General features: G+C 44.4%; 1 protein-coding gene across 1 annotated transcript; it reads right to left on the bottom strand.

The window, feature by feature from the left end:
* Positions 1-259: 259 nt before the first annotated feature.
* Positions 260-17,949, bottom strand: LOC100545275 (plastin-3). Its single transcript, XM_010714964.3, has 15 exons — positions 17,840-17,949; positions 12,771-12,934; positions 10,549-10,678; positions 9,975-10,107; positions 9,112-9,193; positions 8,294-8,459; positions 7,534-7,676; positions 6,427-6,522; positions 5,720-5,915; positions 5,050-5,128; positions 4,316-4,430; positions 4,038-4,171; positions 3,057-3,180; positions 2,444-2,568; positions 260-1,622 (listed from the first exon to the last, which is right to left on the bottom strand). The coding sequence occupies exons 1-15, from the start codon at positions 17,904-17,906 to the stop codon at positions 1,490-1,492; spliced, it is 1,887 nt and encodes a 628-aa protein (XP_010713266.1). The 5' UTR covers positions 17,907-17,949; the 3' UTR covers positions 260-1,489.
* Positions 17,950-20,178: the final 2,229 nt, after the last annotated feature.

Raw genomic sequence — 20,178 nt, 5'->3', positions numbered from 1 at the left:
GAGCAAGGTTTCACAGAAGCAACAAAGAGATCCACTGATCTGTAAGAGCATGAGTCAAAAATAACTGTTGTCAGTTACACAACCAAACTTCAAACAACTCCCTCAAACACACCTCAGTTTGAAGGCTTTCACAGATCAATGGACCTGGTGCAGAACATACAGACAAGCAAAGCTACCAGCAACTGAGAGCAGGCTGCAGGCTGCCATGCTGGGCCAATGCAAAGAAAGAAAATTGTATTTAAATGGTTTTGGTTTTGTTTTTTGTTTTTTTAATTTTATTTTATTTCAACTAATGCTTTGCCACCATATTACATCACTTTGAATAGCTCAGAATAGCAATATGATCTCAAAATATAGCAAACAGCTTGCCAAAGCAAGATAATATTAACTCCTATGGATACAGCATCTTCCTTCTTTGGCGACAATGCTTCCTTTCATCTGTAAAAATAGTTCTATATTCCAGCACATTTGCTCTTCAGTTTATTGAACCCTGCTGTTCATAATATTTGCCTCTTCCCTGCACAAAACCTCCCCACAGTGTAGTATGGTTTTATATTCAACAGCATTTTAAATAAAAAAAAGTTATATTTCTCATGCAGATTTCTGTAAAAATTATGTTCTAGGTACACACAACTGAACCAAGATGCATACAAAAATGCATTCACTTCCATTCTCATGTGCAGCTGTGCCCTCAGCAACGTGATATCAGGTGTTACTGTGAGAAGTTCAAGGATGGTGGTATTCTCAGATAAAGTCTAACTTAAAAATACCAAAAAAACCCTTTTTTTTTTTTATGAGCAGCAAGAGAAAAAAAAACTGCCATGCTTTATTTGTAAAGTAATCAAAATAGTGATATGTATAAAAAAAAAAGCACCATGTAAAGAGAATACCAGAAGAAGATCCATCTTCCAAGTCACACATTTCTCACTTAGCATTGTGAGCTGCCCTGCAGGCCCCAACTTGTATGGTAGCTTTGTTTGCAATGTTAAGGAAGTGGTCAAACCTAAAATGTGCTTGGACCAAATGACAGCAATTAAACCAGATTGCAGATAGAAATAAAATTCATTCCCATTACAATTAATACCAACCACCTTATATAGCCCTCAGGGGAAAAAAAAAGGAAAAAAGGAAAAAAGAAAAAAAATCAAGAACTACACACCAAGAATTGGAGAACTAACGTGGTAAAACAGCTCCAGAGCAGCACTGTAAGATGCTGATCTGTTGTGAATGCATTTCTGTGAGCTCTTGATAAGTTAAACTTTCCTTTGGGAAAAGAGCACATCTGTTGGTTAAGACTCCTCTCCCTGAGAATTTTGATACGCTTGTCTTGCAAAGCAAAACAACATCCCTTGAACTTCAGCAGTTCCTAGGCCAACAGCATTTCAACGTGGACACAGCTGGTCTGCTACTCATGCACCCAGGGTGGCAGGTTGGGTTTTTGTTGCGTTTTGTTGTTTATTTGTTTTAATTTTTACAAGGATCAACCCTTTTATACTCGCTTCATCCCTCTGCCCATCAAGCAGGCAAACACGGTCATGACCATCTTCGGTTTCACCTCTACAAGGTCTTCTGGAAGAGCATAGACTCGGGCACCAATTCTTCTTGCCATGGATACAGCATACCTATTTGCCATGGAAAGAAGACTCTGTCAGCACATGGACTGGAACCCATAACCAAGAAACCAGTTCCTGCCCTATCCAACACCATCTCATCTACTGTACTTGATTTCAGCTCAGCCTTCAGGATGTGCAGTAGTTCTCTCACACCAGTTTATACATCTGTTTGAAACTTTTGCCGTGTTCCTTTTCAACAGCACAGGCAAGTGTCTCTCGTGCAAACTCACCTTTGAACTGTCAAGCTCACTTTATCAGCAGTTAAAAGTTGTCATTTATATTTGTTAGGGCTAATAGCTAGCATGCATAATTGACGACTAATCAGCTAACATTTATATTCCTCCTTCTGTTTGCTTCTTAGGAATAATCGAGAGGCTGTTATCTACGTGAAAACTTCCTGTCATTCTGCCACTGCAGAAGAGCTGCAGAACACACATTCCAAAGGCAGGATTTAAAAGGTGTACTTTAAACTTGACAATCTATGATGATTCAACAAGATGAGAGACAGGCAAGGGTTCAGTCTCAAAATCCTGATGGCTGGCTGAACATTTCCCAAGCCTGAACAAACAGCAGTGATCTCTGTTTCTCTCCTAAGAAGTGCTTGGGCTATTCTGCATTCCTCTAAACAGGCAAGAGTCCAGCCAAGCACTCCTCAGGCATTACTGAGGAGAAGAGCAATTCAGTTCCAAAAAGGACTTCCTGTCTAAAAGATTAAGTGTAAAAAGAGATTGAAAACCACAGAAATACAGTAAAAACACTTGCAACTTTAAGTCATGGCATAGTAGGTGCACTCTCCCAGAGCAAAGCAGCTTTCAAGATGATAGACTTACTTAGCATTATTTTGTTTGTCATCTTCTGATAGATGACCAGTCTTTACAAGGTCATAGTTGATGCAGCCAGGCTGTATAGCATCTATTAAGTCCACAACTGCCAAGCTTGTGCTGATAGTCTTGTCCTGGAAAATAAAAGCAGAGAAACAAAGATGAATATCTAATCTTGAAGTGTACTTCTCACCTCACTTCAACTGCTCTGCAATGTGCAACAAAACAAGCTTTAAACAAGCTATTTCCAAGCAGGACTGTGAGTGATTATTCCCAGCTGGACCACAGGGAAACTAAAGTGCTGCTTCTCTTTTGGTAATAACATGAGATCAGGACACCAATTTACTGTAACCAGTCTGCAAAGCATTTACAGGCAGCAGATCCATCCCGTTGACCAGACCCCAGGGGACAATGCCTAAAACATTTGCCAACTCCAGCTTCAACACTTGATGGCACCTCAGCCCCCACTGCTCCCCTAGAGACCAATCACACTCCTCCCCTCTTGTGACAACATCCCATCACAGCTCACTAGTCTCACTGCTATTCCTCTATGGCAGCCCAAAGCCACTTAGTTCCCAGCACAGTCTGGATCTTGTTCTGGATGCAAGAGGGGAACCTGCACCTTGAAATTCTGGATGGAGGTGGACTTCCCAGCTTCTTTCAGTGTCTGGTTTACCCAGTTGACTATAATGTCATCGTTGGCTTTCTGACCATCACCCAGGTCCTCAAGGACATTCAATGTGTACCTAAGCACGAGCAGAGACAACAAGGTTAGGCTCAGAGCCTGGGCTGAGACGCAGAGAGCACACAGCCTGGATGCAACAAGAGCCAACACAAGTCCATGGCAGCAAACCCTTCAGCAAAAACAAAGAGCCCTCTATCTTACATGAAATGTGATTTATATTAAAGCAGTAAGCTTTTCAAGTCTTTTAATGAAAGTTCACAAAATTGCTTGGGCTCAGGGCGCTCTTAAGCTGTTCAAACATCAGCAATTTGTTCAGAGGGGTAATGCACACTTCCTAGAGGCTTGGATCAAATCTTTTGTTAGTATTCTGGCCTCTAGTACCACGTATGGAGATGACACACAACAGGACTGCAGATATAACTTATTTTGTTCATCTAGTTCAGAAGAATTAAATGACAAGAAAAAAGGATATCAACTTCATCATCTGTTTTAAGTTAATATCCATTTTTCTTAAGTTTCTCCTTCCCCCTATTCCACTTCGGGAGTTATGAAACAGCAGTGGAATGTTCCTCCCATTACAGTTTTCTACTAAACATTAGAACAGAGATGTTGGGTAAATAGTCCTGCTTTGGGTTCCTACATGCAGGTCAGCCTTGAGCAGGTGAGAGAGGTGATTCTAGACAGCAGCACGCACACAGATCCACTGTGGGCACTCTGGAGGTCTCTGCTCCAGCTTCCCATGAGCAGCAGGATGAGCCCTGCCAGTTTTATCCAGCTGAGTCTTGAAACCTTGCCAAGGACAGAGGTTTCACAACCTCTGTGGGTGATCTGTTCCACTGCTCCAGTGCCCTCCTGGTAGAAATCTTCACAAGCTCAGCACTGCAATCAAAAGTTTTGTGTGTTTGAGACAGGCCTTACCTTCTCATCAACTGCCAGACTAAGGCTAGTGTCAGCGTTGGGTTTCCATCGTTCAGATCCTGTCCTCCAATGCCAACCAGGGAGAATTTGGCTGGGTGCTTTCCCAGATCAACAGCGTAGTTACAGTTTTCTAGCTACACAGGAAAAGAGTGCAAAGAATAATCACTCACAAACACACTCACTTGAATGGAAACCTCAAACAGGAATTTCTAGATAGTTTACTTTTATTTCTGCTCCTGGTGCTCATGGCTGCTTTGAAATTGTATCGAAATGCTTACCTTTTTCATATTTGCTCCAAGCTTAGGGTATGGGGGTTTGTTAACCTTATTCCAGTCAACAGGAACTTTGATCTTTTCATATAATTGTAGTATTACCAGTGCATCTTGAAGATCACTAAAAATGGAACAAAACATGACATGTAAGGGTTGAAGTACACTCTGATATTGTTATATCATGGATAATTACTACTATTTACAAGTTGTTGCAATTTTAGTAACTCTACAAAGGAAAACATTTTATGATTTTCAATGCAGAAGAAATACTCCATGTTTAACACTGAGTAGCTGTTAAGCTAATGCAGGTTTTCACATGATAACCACCACCAGATCCAGAAAACAATTTTGCTACACAAAATATCCAGAGGCAGACACCTGTTTCCATTGACCACAGGGGTCCAGAATACCCTGCCTCTGAACTACAATGATTTGATCAAGCCTGAAAATTAGATGGCATATGAATTTAGATCCTGTTGCTTAAGATGTACAAGCATTGGGAACTCAGTGTACTAATTTATGACAGGGAGGAGAAAACAAACCATCTTCAGTCCTTAAAACCAATTCCTGGTGTGCCAGCACCAGAATTCCTTAAGCTAAGGGCTGCAGGGAGGAGCACTGCCTATTCCCCAGCAGCCTTTCTCAAGCTACTTCTTCAGCACTGTGAGCAGCAGGACACTGGTGTGGGCACATCTCCAGTCTGACCTAAGCTGGGTCTTTCCTAAGAGCCTAACGCTTACCCATAGAGGTGATTTACGTGGGGGTTCACACCAAGGGAGTTCATCCAGTTACGGAAGGTTCGTTCCTCACGGGTCTCTCCTAAAAGAAAGAGAAAGAGTTCATGCAACTTTCTGCAAGTTCAGAGCTGAGAGGGGTTTCCTCCTTGTAAGAGGGGGGAGTTTTGAGCAGCACAGCTCAGAGTAGAAAAATATAATTATTTCCACTGTAACTTTTTTAAAGAAGGAGCGTTGCTCTGATCTTGTTTTGGTATCAGATTGATTTCACCAGGCACAAGTTCCATACATTTTGAAACAAAATGGAGCAAGAATGTCTTTCATATGGAGCTCGCTAACACCCTTATCCCAGTTCTGCCAACAATTTGTGCTGCTGTGAACATCTCACCACATTATTGAGGTGTTTCTCCCTGTGGCAGGAAACTACAAAACCACCTTCCCAGCCCTGGCACGGGAAGCCACTGGCAGTGCTCCTCCAGATCCAGAGCAGCCAAACAGGCCCTCAAGTACCCTCCTGACCTGCCCAAAATGAGTAAACAACCATTGCAGCACCGAAACCTCAAATCACAGGTGTTACATCAATAGGTGCCTCCGCAGGGCACAGCCTCTTGTGCTACAAATGCTCACTTGAGATATTTCCCTCCTACTGATATTTTGTGACTGATAGGACCATCACCTTCTAGCAGAGTCCAGTCAATGTCCTGGTTTTCAGGCTTGGTAAGCGCTGGGTACTTGTTGAAAAGGTTTGCAACGAAGGCCAGGTTCAGTTTGGGATTTCCACTGACCACATCAGCCGGCGTGACGAACTGCCGGCACCCGAGCCGGTCTGCCTGCTGCAGCATGTACTCTGCTCTGCGCAAGTCGTCCTTCTCCTGCCAGCAACACGAGAGACAAGAGCTGTCAGAGAAGAGATCGGGCTGCAAAGCAGATGGGAAGCTGCCGGAGCAATGTCACCACTCCACCCGCCTTCACTAGGCATCAGTTGCTAATCAATTCAGCAATTGAAGAGATGAAGCATCCGCATTAATCCCTTCTGCTGTTGGTACACTTGTCCCTGTTTGAGTCTGCTTTTCTTAGTATAGCCCTTTCCAAGTTTCTACATTTTCCATTATTATTAAATTATTGGGTCAAAAGGAGAAGTCGGCATGCCCCCAAACACAGAAAAAATGCAAAATATTTCTCAATTATTCATGTTAGTTGGCAGACGGTGATCAGGTCTGCAAGAGTCACTCATTTAAAACATACCCAAGGTGCGTACATGCCCACTGACACTTTACACACACTTGAAATTAAGATACCAGGTCACCTAGAAGTCATGAGGGCAATTGCAGGGTCACAAGTAGCAGCTGTACAGTGTGAGGACACAACAGCCTGAATACTTACATTGAAACCCGACATGTTAATATCGATCTGAGGCTCTCCTTCTTTCTGCCCTTTGGGTGCAATTTGATTGAGAAGGTGGAAATAAGCTCTAGAATCCTGAAATGGATGAAAAATAAAGCTCAGGTTTCCTGCACAGCAGCGCATACACCATAACAATTCATTTCAAGCTCATCTTTATCAAGTCACCATGTCTAATTGGCTTATGTACCTTTACTGAATTACCAAAATCTGTAAGCTTGACAGACAATAACAGAGCATGATGGCAGAAATCCAGGCAGCAGAAAAGAAAACAAAAGGAAGAGGTTAGAAATATTTAAGGTGAATAATTATGGTTTTTAACTGCTTGAACTCTGCCTTTACTGCACACTCTGCTGTGTGCTTTTCCATGTGGGCCTCCATCCCAGTCGTGCTTTCCTTCCTCCCAATTGTTAGCCAAGCAAATAAACTCCAGAAATGTGATGGGGTCAGCTTGCAAAAATTCCCCATTGACCAGGAAGCATCACCCCCTGGTTTTCACTACTACAAAGAGTGAGAAGAGAGCCACCCCTTGCATCTGAAAAATCATCTGTGAGCCTCCCCACTCACATTAATACTTAGCTGAGTGTAGAGAACAAGGGGTCTCATCTCCCTTCCTCTCCCAGGCCTGTGACGTTTTGGATGAAATGTCACCACCCACAAAGAGAACATGGAAATCACACTCCCCAGGGATGCAGCTCATTATTGCATCCTGTCTGTGTTAGCTGCAGCACAGCCCTTTTTTACGTGCTCTTGGAAAACAGTTTTGTTTTTTGTTTTTTGTTTTTTTTTTTTAAAGATGGATTAAGAACATTGAAAATGTATGAAGAACACCACTGATTAAAACACACAGCAGCTGTGCAGCAGGATCCCACTGGAGGAAACATTCATACAGTTTCATGGCAAGAGATGGCAGCATTATGATTCCTTAAATATACTATTAATGAAACCTCCATTAAACCTATTATTTGGAGGATTAAGGTTAAGAAAGGTCCTGTCTCTGCATTAAGGGCCTCACAGATGCATGCAAACACAGCCCTGGCAACTCCCAGCCTTTTCCCAGACACCTGTGGCCCGGAGAGCTCTCAGTACCTTGATGTCTGTGCTGAAGTTATTGATTTTGTGCCAGCCTGCATTTTCCAAGTGGAAGTTTGCCCATCTTAGGAGCAGTTCTTCTGGGGATAGTTTCATAAGGTCCTCCAGATTTTCACCATCACGAAGTAAGGCAGCCAGTGCTGGAAGAAAATGCTTGTGAATGGAAGGAAGGAGTTTCAGCAAAGGACCAAGCAAGCACAGTGAGACTGCTGCAGCATGATGTTCCCACAGCAAGAGGGATCTGAAGAAAATAAAGTCATCGCAAACACGTTCCCAAGGAGCCGAAGCCTTCCTCTGCCCTGGTTCTACTGCCAAGAGCTGTGGGTGCCCCATCCTTGGAGGTGCCCAAGGCCACGGGGATGAGGCCCAGGGCAGCTGAACTAGCAGGGGGCAGCCAGCCCATGGCACGGATTAGAACTGGATGTGCTTTAAAAGGTCCATTCCAACCCAAGCCATTCTACGAAAGCAAACTACAAGCGCTGTAACGTCCACTTGGACCACATCAAACATGCACATCACACCCAAGCAAGCCAACTTCTCAGCTACAAACCAGCTGGCGGGCACTCGGCCTGGCGCAGGCCCTCGACGAAGCTGGTGGCCAGTGCTCCCCTTTCGGCAGAGGGGAGGGAAGAGCTGATGGGGCCAGAAGCGGCAGCACGAGCAGCGCGGGCCGGAGCAGCACATCGAGCCCCTCGGCAGCGTGGGAGCAAGTCGGCATTCATGCTCTGCAACTTATCACTTAGAGAGCTTCATTTACCTTCATTTCTGCTGAGCTCAATGTCGGCAAACAAGCCAATCTTAATGATCTGCCAGAGAAGCCCAAGAACCAGGTGGGGTTTCCCTTCCCTCAAGTCCTCCGCACCAATATTGACAACATGACACCCGATGGCGGATGCAGAATTCAGCGCCAGGTTCAAGTTCTCCTGCAGACAACACAACCACGTGAGATGCAGCCCAGGGAGATGCCAGTTTGCCTCTCATCCAGCGCTGGCAGAGCGGGGAATTCCCCCTCGTCCTCACGTCAACAGCTCAGAGGAAACGCTCCCAGCTGCCCTGGTCTGAAGCTTTAATGGAGCTGCCAGCAGCAGGCTGAACCAATAAGAACCAAAGGAGGCACAAGGGTTTAATTTCAGCCTCTCGTATTTAGTTTCACCCTTTTAGTCAGTTGCATCTAATGGAATCCACAAGAACATGGATGGAGAAGCATGAAGGTATCCATGCACACGCGGGCATCTGTGCAAAACCAACCTGCTTTGCTACAAAGCAATTCAAAGAGTCCAATAACCGTAGTGTTTTGAAAAGACAGCACTGTATCTAACCACTACAGCAACATAGGAGGGAACATAGGAGCCATTTTATCCATTTTGTCATTAAGTTATCATTCTTGTCTTTTGAACTGTACTCATAGCACTGTGATTACCAATAACACACCAGACAAAACTGCCTTTAATAATTCAATCCAAGTTATAAAACTCTTTCCTTTCCGTATTTCCACAATAATTCTTTGAGCCACTGTGCTGAGTTTCCCATTACTCTGAATGTGCATTTCTGCCAACACACAGAACTGTATCATACCTGAATTATGAACGGTGTGAGTTTCTTCTTGTTAATTGCTCTTTCATCAATTGTGTCCGGAACAGAAAGATTGATCATTTTGCTATCAGGAGGAAAAATAGCAATATTTGAACAACATCCAGTTTTTAATCTCAACAAATTGTTGTATTACTACAATGCTCACCACAGTACATTTCCTTTTATCTCCTCATCTTTGTGGGTTATTTTGGTTTGTTTTTCTATATCAAGGTTGTGTAAATCAGATGTTCACGTTTATGTTATCAAGAACGTATTTGGAATGTATCTGAAACTAATAGCTAAGCCTGAAACCTTAAACATCTCCCTAGCCACCATTGATCTCAGCTGCTGGAGCAAAAAGAGCACATGAATTATTCACAAATGCAGTCACTGAACTACTGAAGACTCATTGCTATGTTGTCAGGTGCTGCAGTGTAGTAAGACAACGCTCTTCCTCCTGTTGTACAGATGTACTATTGCTGACAAGAAAAACTGCACCAAAACAAGTGCAAACACTGAGAGCTTAGTGGGGAAGGTGTGAGCAAAATGGATTTTTAGTCAACAGAAAACACAACACGTTTTTACTTTATATTGTGAACTACTTTCTACTCAGTCTTCGCCTGAATAACTGAATTACTTGAAACTGTGGAAATAAAGGTCACAAGGTAAAGCAAAGCTTGTACCAAAGCAGACACATCACACAGACAGTAAAGCCTGGGTGACTGAGCCCTTCTTCATACATGCAACACTATACAGACACATTGGCACACAAAACCAGCCTAGCATGCAACAGAAATTCCCCTACCCATCAAATTTGGGGGGTTTATTTTGTTTGTTTTTTAAAGTCAGGAGCCATCATGACTTACCACAGCACAATCCCGTCTCCCACCGCTTTGAACAGGTCGTCTGTATTTGGGTTCATTGGAATAACGTGCCTACAGTCAGCATCATTTTCCAGGGCTTTGTTTATCCAGTTTACAAAGGCATATTTTTCTTCCTCTAAGATTTAATTCATTTTAATATAAATTTAATACAGGCTTCTTCACAACATAGCAAAATTTTCCCAGAAGTGCTTACAATAGCCCAGGAAAAAAAACACACTGCCACTATTTTATTGAATACACAGAGTTTAAAAAAAAAAACAAACACCTGAAATTAACTTCCATCTATCAGAACGTTCTCGCCATTTACCCATTACATCTTAGCCACATCCAAATGTGACACAAGGACTTCATCAGCAAGCACAGTTAACAAAACAAATAAGCACATGTTTAATTTACACGTTGCTTATCTTGCGTTACCCTGCATCCAGTCCTGCTCTTCACCTCGATCTGTGATTATTCAGCTATTGGAGAAAGCACAGTATGTGGCAGATAGCAGAAATCTGCTCCTTTTTTGCCTCCCCTCACCCAAGAGAAGAGCAGAGAGTCAGAGATGTACCTGAGTACGAGTGCTGTGTCCCCTCACTGGAGAGCTCTGAGGTGCCCCCGATGGCACAGATGCCCTCCTTCCTGTTGATGGCTTTTCTGAAAGTTTTAGCAATGTCACTGCTTTTCACCTCTTGGAATATCTACAATTGAAAGGGCTCTGTTAGAGTGACAAAAAATGCCTTCAAAAAATGAGAGGGCCGCAAAAAAGAAACAGGAAAAAAAAGCTACATTCTGCTTCTCAGCTTTGAAGCAAACTCTGTGGTACAATCAGCAAACGTGAAGGGCCTAGCAAAGTTGTAGTGGGATTAAATGCAACAAGGGCAGTGGGCAGAGCTGACCCACTCTCTAACACAAACTGTGAGTGGCCACTGAGGCAGCAGCAGTAGGTTTGCAGTAACCCACACACATTTACCTTCCCACGTGGATTTCATGAGACCGGGAGCAAAAAGTGAGAACTTTGCAATAGGAAAGCAGATACACATGCAGCAGCTTCCACAGAACCAAAGCTGTTGTGCAATTTTAACCTTTCAGTGTAAGCCAGGTGCTCATGTGGCTTTAGTTCACACACAAGGCTTTGTCCACAACCCACAGGAGACAACAAAAAACCACCTATACATCAACACAGTACACTGCCTATGCAATCTAATCTGCAATAACCTGTAACAACAGGTAAGCTTTTTTCTAGCAGGCTTAGACTACCTGTCAAAATGCATTTCAGGGAAGAAGAGTTCTTTTAGCACAGGATTACACCGTGTGGTTTCTGCAGATTGCATGCCATCACTAGTGGCCTTGAGGTCCTACAGAACTGAGGAACCATTAAACAAATGAAAGGCCAAATGAATGATCTTTGAATAGAAGGTCATTCAAATACTGAATGGTTTGAAGCCTATTGCAATTCCCCCCAAAACTGGTTCCAGCCAAATTGAAAATACAAATCAAAAAGTGTGCGTATTTTTATATTTGCTGGAGTAGTGGGATTACAGAGCTTCATTGAAAAGACATGCTTTAATTCTGAGGTATCACCAAGTCGCTTGACCCCAAACTCAAGGGGGTTCACGGCTTACCTGGTACCAGAAATCCCAACCAAATTGCTCAGAGTTGGAAAACAACAACAGTTCTGCTCACAAAAATCCTACAACTAACCACTGCTTCTGCTGTACAGCCTGGTTGCCTGTAAGACATTTTCCTGATGCTTACTTCATCATTGGTACCATTAAAGTCTGACAGAAGAGATTTATTTCTTCCTTCCTAGGGCAAAGAGTTATGGACCACTTCAAACCAACAGCTGAACCATGCACCCAGCATGCAAGCGTTCACAAACTGCAAACAAACCCCAACTTACTAGTTGACTCCGAACTCAAAAGTTCAGAGGGTCTGAAAACAATTAAGGAACAGAAAGTGGTGAATCTAAGTTGACATGAGAACAGCTCCCTAAACGTAGGAGGAGAACAGCTCCTCTACATGTATTTTATGACATCATTCTTCCAACATTCAGAGTATAAAAAGGATGAAGAGATGGATACTGAACCACCAGCACATCAGAGGAAGCACTGTCCTTTCGAGAAGACAAAATAAAGCAAGTTGATAAAATCTGATCTATTTCCAAACATTGGACCCATCCGCCAGCTTCTCCCACCTCCCTACTCCTGTCCTTCCCTTTTAAGGCTACACACAGATCTGAAAGATCTGAAGTTTCCTAGATTGGCATCTAGAGTAATTTCAAAGTATGCCTTGAAATGCCCTCTCAAATCTTTAGCAAGTATTTGTAGTCTGATTAAATTAAGAAAGGAAATTACACTGCTTCTCTGGGAAAACAGCATTCATCTGCGTGCCTGGAAAAAGAGTTGCTCCCAGTCAATCCTCAGAGCTTGGAGAACTGGAAGTCTTTTGTCCAGTTGCCACCCCCACATGGAAATAGAGTTCCAGCCTCCAATGGGCTTTTCATAAAGGAAAAGCGTGTAGAAGAAAATTGTTTTGTTTTGTTTGAAAAACAATGCATTTCCTCTTTGTCCAAATCTACAGCCTGATAATAACAGCACAGAAGACTGTAGAAGTCTCTATATGACCAAGGAGCTGCCTGTTACCAGGAAAATCCTCAAAAGCAATCTGTTTGTGGAAGGAAAACTAGAATTATGCCAAGTCGACCCTTTTCAGACTGTTTCTTTGGCTTTGTCTAAAAGAAGACCCTGAGACCACATCCTAGACTGCTGGAAATTCAGCAATAGCACTTACATAGACAAACTCTTCAAAACTAATCTTCCCATCCTTATTCTTGTCGCTGTCGATCATGAGCTTCTGTATGATCTCTCTCACTTTGTACCCAGGGAGAGGCAGGTTGGCTTCCTTGAAGAGCTCGTGCAACTCATAGTCACAGATGAACCCATTGCTGTTGAGATCTGGGAAAGAAAAGGGATGGAAGAAGGTAATTTCGAAACACACCAGACATCCAACAGGACAAGCTCCAGAAAGTGGGGGAGAAACACCATTCCCGTGCTCAAATGTGCTTTATGGAAACAGATGTCCACAAGACACAGAGTTTAGGCAGGATGTCCTAGAGTGACTGGTCACAGCACACCTGTTTTAGGACCATGCATCTTTGCTGATGGCAGGATCTGTGTAGGATGCAGGCACACAGTGGGACACCCACACCAAAAGTACCAAGCCCAAGAAGCACACATCGAATAGACACTACCCAGGAAGCATGAGTTCAGTGCACAGAGCTCACCCACAGAGAGGGACACAGCGTGTGCCACGAGCTCAGCCTGGCTTTGTGCAACAGCAGCTTCCAGGCAGACCTGAGCAAGGCTGATCTCAGTGCACATGACCAAGCCTGGCCTAAAAGTTTTGCAAGAGAACATCTGCGTTGCCATAAATCATCTCCAGAGCGTTACTTTTTGCATCTGAATTGCACCGCAGCTGGCTTCTGCATCAAAAATAGAAGGTCATGAAATGCAGCACGTTTTTGCATTCTGAACTGAAAAGACTAAGTCAGCACAGCATTTACTTTTTAATCACGCTGATAACGATGTTCTCCACTTATCGCTGACAAAAAAAAAAATGCTGCCAGATCTTTCAGTGATGCCTATGAATGCCCTGCAGTGGCATTCAGTCAGCTACCAAGACATAGCAGCACGGCATGCCTAGCAAGATGTGATCACCTGCATGATTTGCTTGTTGTTTTCTTTCTCTGCAAGTGGAAACCTTGAGCTTTGCATGTCAACACATCCCAGCCCCTTTGCAGATAGCGTCACGTCTACAGACTACACAAACCGAGCTGCCTTTGCTGCGGCCACAGAAGGGTGCAGGTTGAGTGCTATTTATAAGGCAGCAGACTCTCCATAAGGCCACAGAATTTAATTGAGCTCAAGCAGCAGCTTCTGCTCCCCAGACACCCTTGCAGACAGCAGCCTGCACAATAAGAGAGCCTCACCAGCCCCAGCAATGCTGGCTTTTGTTCCTAAGGGAATCTCACACTGCAGTCACAGGGGTCAGTATTTATGCTTCAAGGGAGGCACTTTCTACAGTAAAAGAGTCAGGGTGGCTCAGAAGTCCAGTTTGCTAGCAAATTTTGAAAGTCAATTTACTTTTAATGATGTGTCAGTAGTGGCTTTTAAGTTGTATTTAAAAAGAAAAAAAAAAAATGTTACAGCAAGCAGCATGTCCTCACCACCACCCCAGCCCTCCTCATTTTCCACATCCATATGGGATTTTAAGATTGTTTTCAGAAGTTAGCAAGAAAGTGAAATTCAAATGCTTATGGCAGATGTCCAAAGGAACAGTCCCTAGCTCTCAAACTAAAGAACAACATCAAGTCCAGTCAATTAATAAATACATTAAACTACTTCATGAAATGTCAGTGTTTACAATAATGCTGATGAATTAAAGTGGTTAGGGACGATGATTAACGATAGCAACTGGCTGCTGTCTGGCCTTCAATTTCAGATTTTATTCCAAAATAATATAAGCTTACAAAGGCAAGCTTCGTTAAACAGTCCAGTCTGAGATGTCATCAGTGAGCTATTTCCCCTGCAGATAAATCACAGCTTCTTCCGTTACAGCTTTCTTTCTTACTGCTAAATCTAACCACGTAATATGCATCTTTTTTCTATCTCATATCCAGGAGAAAAAAACAAACACAGATAGGGAAAAGATTTGCTAATCTCTGGGGCCTATTAACCTGAAATAGAACTTCAATTTCACCTCCAGCACTCCTTAAGCCAACACCCACTGCTTGAGCCTGTGCTTGGATGAACCAACCACAATCTTTTGCCACGCTGCCAAACAAACAGGTGAATCCAGAAACACCTGTTCATCCCACCTTCCGATCAGCTCACCACCTAAAAATGAAATTTTACATCATATAACATAACCAATTGGAAGAGCTCTTACTGGTGAGAAACACACCTTAGTGCACCCCAAACCCTTGGGTCTCCACCACACAGTTCTTCCAACACTTAACAACATCCCAAACGCTCACCTCTAGGAATTACTTTTCTACAGCATCCTGGGAAAAAGCTGTCACCGATTTACTTCGTAGATTAAAAGGACACCTATGTCCCAGACTCTGTGGGAGGGGATGTACCAGCAAAGCAGGTCTGTTGGCTCAGATGCAAGACCCCACACCAAGCCAGAGTTTTTCCAGTAAAGACAGACTCACGTCAAGCTCTAGCTGCTCAGCCACAGAAAGGCACATTTAAGCGTTAAAGCCTGCTGGATGTGCCAGCCCATGGATTTGGCTTGGCAGCAGAGCCCAGTAACTAGCAGCTCACTGCGCAGTGGAATTTGGACCCATTCTTTTCCTAGCATGTCAAAAAGGTGTTATGCCATAGCCCTGTCAGCACGACAAATAGGCCTGAAACCCCATCCCACGAGGCAGCTCCCTCCCTGCTCACACTCCCCCTCTGAAAACACGGTCAGTATATCATGTAGCAGCATTACAAGATTCACCTTTGCAGCACTAGCAAGCTCTGTAATTGTGTGCAGCATTACTGCTGATCCACCATATGGTGCCTTGCTGGATGTCCTGCAACAGGGCCAGTGTTTGGACAGGAGGAGGTCTAAAATTCTGCTCCTAACAGAACCTGAAATGGCGTCCAACAGCTGAAGAGGCTGTCAAAATAGAAGCTATCCCAAACAAAATCCCTCGGCATACGACCCAGAATTACTAATGGAAGAAAGCAAAATTGTTTTACCAGACAAGCTACAGCCTGGATTCATTATAATCTGCCTGATGGAAAGGAAACTACAGCACATCTGAAGTTTCCTATTTCCACTGAAAGATGCATCGTGCCAGCGTGCTCAACCTGCCAAAGGTCACAGCAGTGATAGATGGCTCCATCTTCTGCCCATACGCAGGTGGCGCAGCAAAGCCACAAAAAACAAAACCCAAAAGCTGCTTCAAGTTCTGGCTCAGCTTCCTCCAGACAAGCCCTTAAAATAGCTTAAATAACAGGATGCAAGAGGGGAAAGTAAGCACACATTTCCTTTTAAGGACATAGGCTCTCAGCAGGGCGCTGGAGCGGGGTCACAGATCCCTGTTTGCCATAAGCTAGCATTTCAGAGCATTGTTTTACCACCTTGCAGCGTCGAACAAAATGTTCGCCTGCGCTGTTTTTAAGCACTTAACATTTCCAGAAAAGATCCTTATCTCCGCTTATTAGGAACAGGGAGAAGGAAGACAAATAAGCAGAGCAAGACTGCAGATTCTGTACCGCTGTTCCTCCTCTACCAAGTGCCACCGTTTGGCCAAGAGCAAACAGAGAAGCAGCAATAGCTGGTTGTTGAATACTGGGAGCTGCTTGTCTGAGCTGCAGATAACTTCAATACCTTATAACAGCCTAGACAGCTATAGAGTCCAGGGTGGAGGTGGCTCCTTCAGGCACAAAAGAGAGCAGTAAAGATGCTCTTGACAAACAGCATGGCAGTGTCTGTGGGTTGTGCCATGCCTAAACCATACAAACCAAAGGCTTTTTTAAAGGACAAGCAGAGCTCATCACACCTGTGGGTATATACTAATGGTTAATTACCACATTTCTCGTTACTTATGTTTTGACACTTTCATTTAAACTGAACAGAGATCCACCTCCCTTAGAGCAAGCTGGTTTCCTAACATAAATCACTATCTGCATAGGTTTCCCAGAGCAAAGGCAATCTACCAACCTCACTGACAAAAAGCCACTCCATTGCAGGCAGGTTAATCATTTTAAGTTTATCCAAGGACAGAACGGGCTACCTGCATCCTACTTTCAACAACATCTGCATTTAGAAGCATTATGCATTGAGAAGCACCATGGTCGCTCTCCGCCCTCTGTGCCAACTGACTTCCACCTGCCCTAAAGGTCTGGGGGAAGGGCAAAATGGGAGAGCAAACTGCCAAAAACACAACTTGTTTCACGTCCCACCACTGTTCTGTGAGAATCGGTGACCCTTGAAATCCACTTTTATTGCTGCAGATTGTGAACTGACAGCAAGCCAGAGCTTTAATCAGATGCGAGGCAGCACTCGAGCATCACGGATGTGCAGCAGGGAGGGGAGCGGGGTTGGACTGCCTGCACAACCCACTCCGCCCATTCCAGCCCCAGCTGCAGACTCTGACCTCAGCCTGCTGCTGCCACCCTGCTCCCACTCCTCCCTCCCATAAGCCCTACAAGGAAGCCAAACCAGCAGAAAAAAATTTCTCTCTGTCATGTCAGCTCTCTGCCCATCTAAGCTTCCCTAAGCAGCCTGCAATGGGCTCCTGCCACACCAGCCTAGGGGGAAGGGTGGGAGCAGGCAGAGCAACCCAAAGCATCTCCCGCTGCCAGGGAGGTGGGACCCAGGGAGACACGGAGCCACCAGAGGGCCCACAGTAACCACACAGCATTTTATCATCACCACAGGTGATGGCCAGGTATGCAGCTACTAATTAGGCTTTGCTACATGCACACCCAACTCGGTGCCTCCATACACCAGAAGTGTAGCACCTACACCTCTGCCAAAACAGCCCAAACCAGCACTCCCAGCACCAAGTCCTGAAGCAGTGGGGTGATGGGCTGACAGTTGGATGAGATGATTTTAGAAGCGCTTTCCAGCCTTTATGATTCTATGATACTAAGTGTTGCCTGGCCAAAGTAACAGGCCTCCTCTTTGTGCTCCTTGGCTAGAAGCAACACTCAGAAGCAGTGATGCTGCCAAGTGACTGTTGGGCATGAAGAGCAGGAGGGTGCCCACGTCCTGCTGGCATTGCTACTCCCAGGGATGGGAGAAACTCACTCCAAGCACACAGTAGACAGAGGCAAGGTGCCCTCCCTGTCCCCACTTACCAACTTTGGCAAAGGCCTCCTTGAGTTCCTCCAGCTCATCTTTGGAGATCTGCATGGTGACAGCCATTTCATGGATTTAGGGAGGACCTAAAGAGAGAAAAGGGCACTGTGTGAAACCAAGCTGTACTCAAACACAGGCAGTTCTGAACAGCAGTATAGTAATAAGCAGCACTAAGGCCACTGTAGCACTCAAAGCCACATTTGTCTTTCCAATAAGAAATTTAGACATGAAACTTGGAAGATGGGAAATGCACCCCTTACCAAGTCAGAAACCTCATTGGCTTTGTTAATATTTAGCTCAGTGTATTTATTTTACAGGCTGTGTTGTTCTGCACACATTCAGGCACCCACTGCAGGTGTGTGCTGCAGTTGGGAAGAGTTCCCACATCCAGGGATTTTCAGAGCTTAGAACAACACAAACCTAGAGTTTAAATGTTAATACAAGAATGATGGAATGGCTCTGCCTGTCTATTTGACCACAGAAAAGCACACAACTACCAAAAACAAACAACAAAGATTCTGAATAGTACTTCAAAAAGGTCTTTTTGCACAAAGTAGCATACCCAATACTTTTTGCTCAAAGGAAACAGTCTGTTTTTCAACAACAAAACTGAATAAACATTGATTTCCTGGAGTCAGTCTCTCGCATGTGTTGTAATCCTCTTTTCCAAAATCCAATTCGGTGCCACCTGCTAGCCTGGAGAACAGGTATTGTCATAGGAATGGTAAAATGCCAGGGATGTGCCCGTGTCCCCTTCCTGTGACATTTGTGACAGCGGCAGCAGATGATATTGGCACTTTGGTCAACACAAACAAAAAGAGATCGGTGATTTATTGGATGTGCAAACAGGACAAACTTTGTGCAAAAGGGTGCATGCTGCTGAACACAGCCCAGCATACACACACAGCTCAGGGCTTTTTAAAAATGGGGATGTGGGCAGGCTCCATGCAACTTCCAAAGAGATTTGCAACCCAAGACTTTCCAGCTCTCACTTTCTTAGCTACAAAGTGAAAGACTAAAAGGTTTTCTCCTCTGCCTATGGGAACAGACGCAGCCTGCTTCTCTGCGAGCAAAGGGATGAATGCAGATTTACAGAGCTTCAGAAAAGAGGATCCCAAAGGGCTGTCTCATTGCTGGAGTGAGAACCCAGGCTGGGATTCAGCAGCGCCTGTGCTGTGACGAGCAAACCTCTTTTGTTTGAAACTCCCAGCTGCTCCATAAGCACTTGTTTGGTTAAGAACTCTGGGTTTGCCTATCTGTAAATAATCACTTTCTGCAACACCTCACTCAGTCTAGAAAGAGGAAAGTCGTTAGAGATGAGAGTGATGGGCAGGCGTGGCACCCTGGGAATGCAGCACTCATGGGTGCCAGCAGCAGGGAGAGGCACCAAGAAGCTGCATCACTGCAGAGCGCAGAGGAGAGCCGAGCAGAGCCCACCTCCAAGCTCAGCAACCTTCATTACCAGGCTTGTACTGCAAGAACAGGACAGAGGAGGAATTACTGCAAAACCTGGTCAAGCTGATGGAGCAAAAAAGCACCATGGTAAAATTTTTAACAGCCACCAGACCAGGACCTTGGCTGTTAGTGAGCCAGCTCCCCCTGCAGCACTTGAGCAGCCCCATCCTCAGGGCCTCCAACACCTGGGTGCTTTTCCAAGGGATAAAGGAGTTGCTCAGCAAGAAAAGTCAGCTCTGAGCGAGCTCAGTGCACGCTACCAAAGGTGGATTTCACAACTGGCAGAAACACGCTGGTTTCAAGATCAGCAGCAGTTCTGGCTGTGCATGGAATCACCTGGCAGGAGAGGCTGAGATCACTACTTTTTGCCTAAGCCTCGTTTATGCCAATTCACCTTCAAACCATCAGAGCTTCCCTTAAAAGGGATTTCCAAAAACGTCAGTATCTAACCTCTTATCGCAACTTAGCTTGCTGCTGTCTCTCCCATCCTTAACAGCAGAATGAGCAGTTGAAATAAAATAAATGCTGCATTGTTTGACTTTATCAGGGAATGATCACACTCTGGATACGCCCTGCACTTGTTGTTGGTGTGGATCTTCACTTAAAGAACAATTTCCTTTCCAGTCCCTATGCTTTTCATCTTAGCAAGTCTGTAAGAGAGATCTCTGTTTTGCCATCACTTTCTTCCTTCTTCCGTTCTCTCAACTTGAACCAATAAATAAAAAAGCAAACACCTGACCTTGGTACAGCCTGAGAAGGGAAAAGCGTAGTATGATACAACAACACAGCATAGGAAAAGGTCAGCAGGCCACAGCAAGCTACAAGCAGACGGGCTGGGAGCTTCCAGCAGGATTAGCTGCTGGTGATGCTGTTTGGGTTGATC

This window comes from Meleagris gallopavo, chromosome 9 (assembly GCF_000146605.3).
Source record: "Meleagris gallopavo isolate NT-WF06-2002-E0010 breed Aviagen turkey brand Nicholas breeding stock chromosome 9, Turkey_5.1, whole genome shotgun sequence".
Taxonomy (NCBI): domain Eukaryota; kingdom Metazoa; phylum Chordata; class Aves; order Galliformes; family Phasianidae; genus Meleagris; species Meleagris gallopavo.
Note: the sequence above shows the minus strand (reverse complement) of the source record. Positions and strands in the feature narration are given on the sequence as shown.

Excerpts from the sequence above, each read along its gene's own strand:
- LOC100545275 (XM_010714964.3), bottom strand. The coding sequence starts at position 17,906 with ATGGCTGTCACCATGCAGATCTCCAAAGATGAGCTGGAGGAACTCAAG. Across the intron at positions 5,129-5,719 it reads TGACTGGACTCTGCTAGAAG|GAGAGACCCGTGAGGAACGA; the intron begins GTGATGGTCCTA and ends TCTTTCTTTTAG. Across the intron at positions 2,569-3,056 it reads CCTCCATCCAGAATTTCAAG|GACAAGACTATCAGCACAAG; the intron begins GTGCAGGTTCCC and ends TTTATTTTCCAG.